The 1,408-nt window shown below is 39.6% G+C and overlaps 1 protein-coding gene across 1 annotated transcript; it reads left to right on the top strand.

The window, feature by feature from the left end:
• On the top strand, positions 1-1,291 carry LOC114731246 (uncharacterized). The gene is made up of 6 exons (XM_028918386.1): positions 1-180; positions 257-301; positions 398-449; positions 537-610; positions 703-897; positions 1,188-1,291. The coding sequence occupies exons 1-6, from the start codon at positions 156-158 to the stop codon at positions 1,289-1,291; spliced, it is 495 nt and encodes a 164-aa protein (XP_028774219.1). The 5' UTR covers positions 1-155.
• Positions 1,292-1,408: the final 117 nt, after the last annotated feature.

Here is a 1,408-nt window from a genome sequence, read left to right as displayed (position 1 = left end):
CCCATCCAATCTTCTATCTCTTGCTCAATCAACTGAGTTTAGGACTTTGAACGAACTGAAAAGAGTCTAACATACTTAACTGTCAAGCTCATGTATTTTTGTCCCTTGTCTGTCCGATTTAAGCAATTTTTATCTTATTGAATTCTCCCTCTGCAATGCCAGGAACAATCCTGGTCTCAGGTAATTTCATCTTGTGGAAGTAATTCAACTATGAATCACCATTGGTTTTTATCTCACTTCCTCGTTCATATTACAGTCCTGGAATTCATGGGTCTTCCGTTATCTTCAACATCCATAAAGGGTATGCAATTGCTCTTGATTTTCAGCTTATCCGAGCCTTTCCCCTCTGCCACCCTTCAAAATGTCATTTATATACTGGTAATTGTGGTGACTGCAGTTTCCATGGGGAAAACAGAGTCCCTCATCAGCGAGGAGGGAGACTTTTCCTTGTAAGATTAACTGAAAGTTCTATGTTGTTCTGTCAACATTTCTAACGATGACTTCAAGTTTATAATCCGCTTGTTTGTCCCATGCAGCCCATTAGCTAGTCTTCGTGAGGATCTCATTATCAAACTTCAGGATTCTGATGGGAATGAAATATCTCGTATAGGTAGCTCTCAGAACACTGCCCATTTGAAAATTTTGAGTTCTACTCCCATTTCACTTGGCCCTAGGATAAACCTGACTAATATATTATGAAAGGGTTTCATACGAAGTCAATAGTTGAGAAAGGTGTTTGGGAAGACATCTTTGCCCTTGGGCATGGACACCTGCGTCTGAAGCTGCAGTTCATCCTCAATGATGAAGACCGTGACCGGATTCGTATGATGGTACTGATATTGTTCCTCCCTATATGCAAGTTTGTTGAGTTTTCTGAAACTTTTCTTAATAATAAAGGCAAGAGACCATGGTGATTGAAGAAAAAAGATTAGCTTATGGCTTGGGAATTCCCTAATCAGAGCATGGATGGCCTGAGAGAGAGAGGCGGGAGAGAGAGAGAGAGAGAGAGAGAGATTTTTGCAATATAAGAATGATTTGTTAGATTGTGCTTGGACTTGTAGTGGTGAAATTTTTGAAATTGCAAGTGAAAATGCCTCAGTCAATTACTTTCTCCTGATATGGAACTGATGGTTTGTTCCATGCAGACAATGATCTATGAATGATTTCATTTTTTCGTATTCATCTAGGTTTTGCAGAGACATCTGCGTTGAAGAAGAAACATGATGAGCTTCTCAGTAGCAGTCCCAGGGTTCAGAAAGTGATAGTGCTTCTGTTGGCAATGCTGCACTAGCCTTCAGGAATGATGAGGTCTCAGGTTTGATCTTTACTCAACTGACTTAAGAAGCAATGAAAATATAAAACAGAAAAGAATACAATTAGTGACTTAAACATCCTTCGTTTCCCTGAA

Source organism: Neltuma alba, unplaced genomic scaffold (assembly GCF_004799145.2).
Source record: "Neltuma alba isolate B1F8T4 unplaced genomic scaffold, ASM479914v2 tig00012808_pilon, whole genome shotgun sequence".
Taxonomy (NCBI): domain Eukaryota; kingdom Viridiplantae; phylum Streptophyta; class Magnoliopsida; order Fabales; family Fabaceae; genus Neltuma; species Neltuma alba.
Note: the sequence above shows the minus strand (reverse complement) of the source record. Positions and strands in the feature narration are given on the sequence as shown.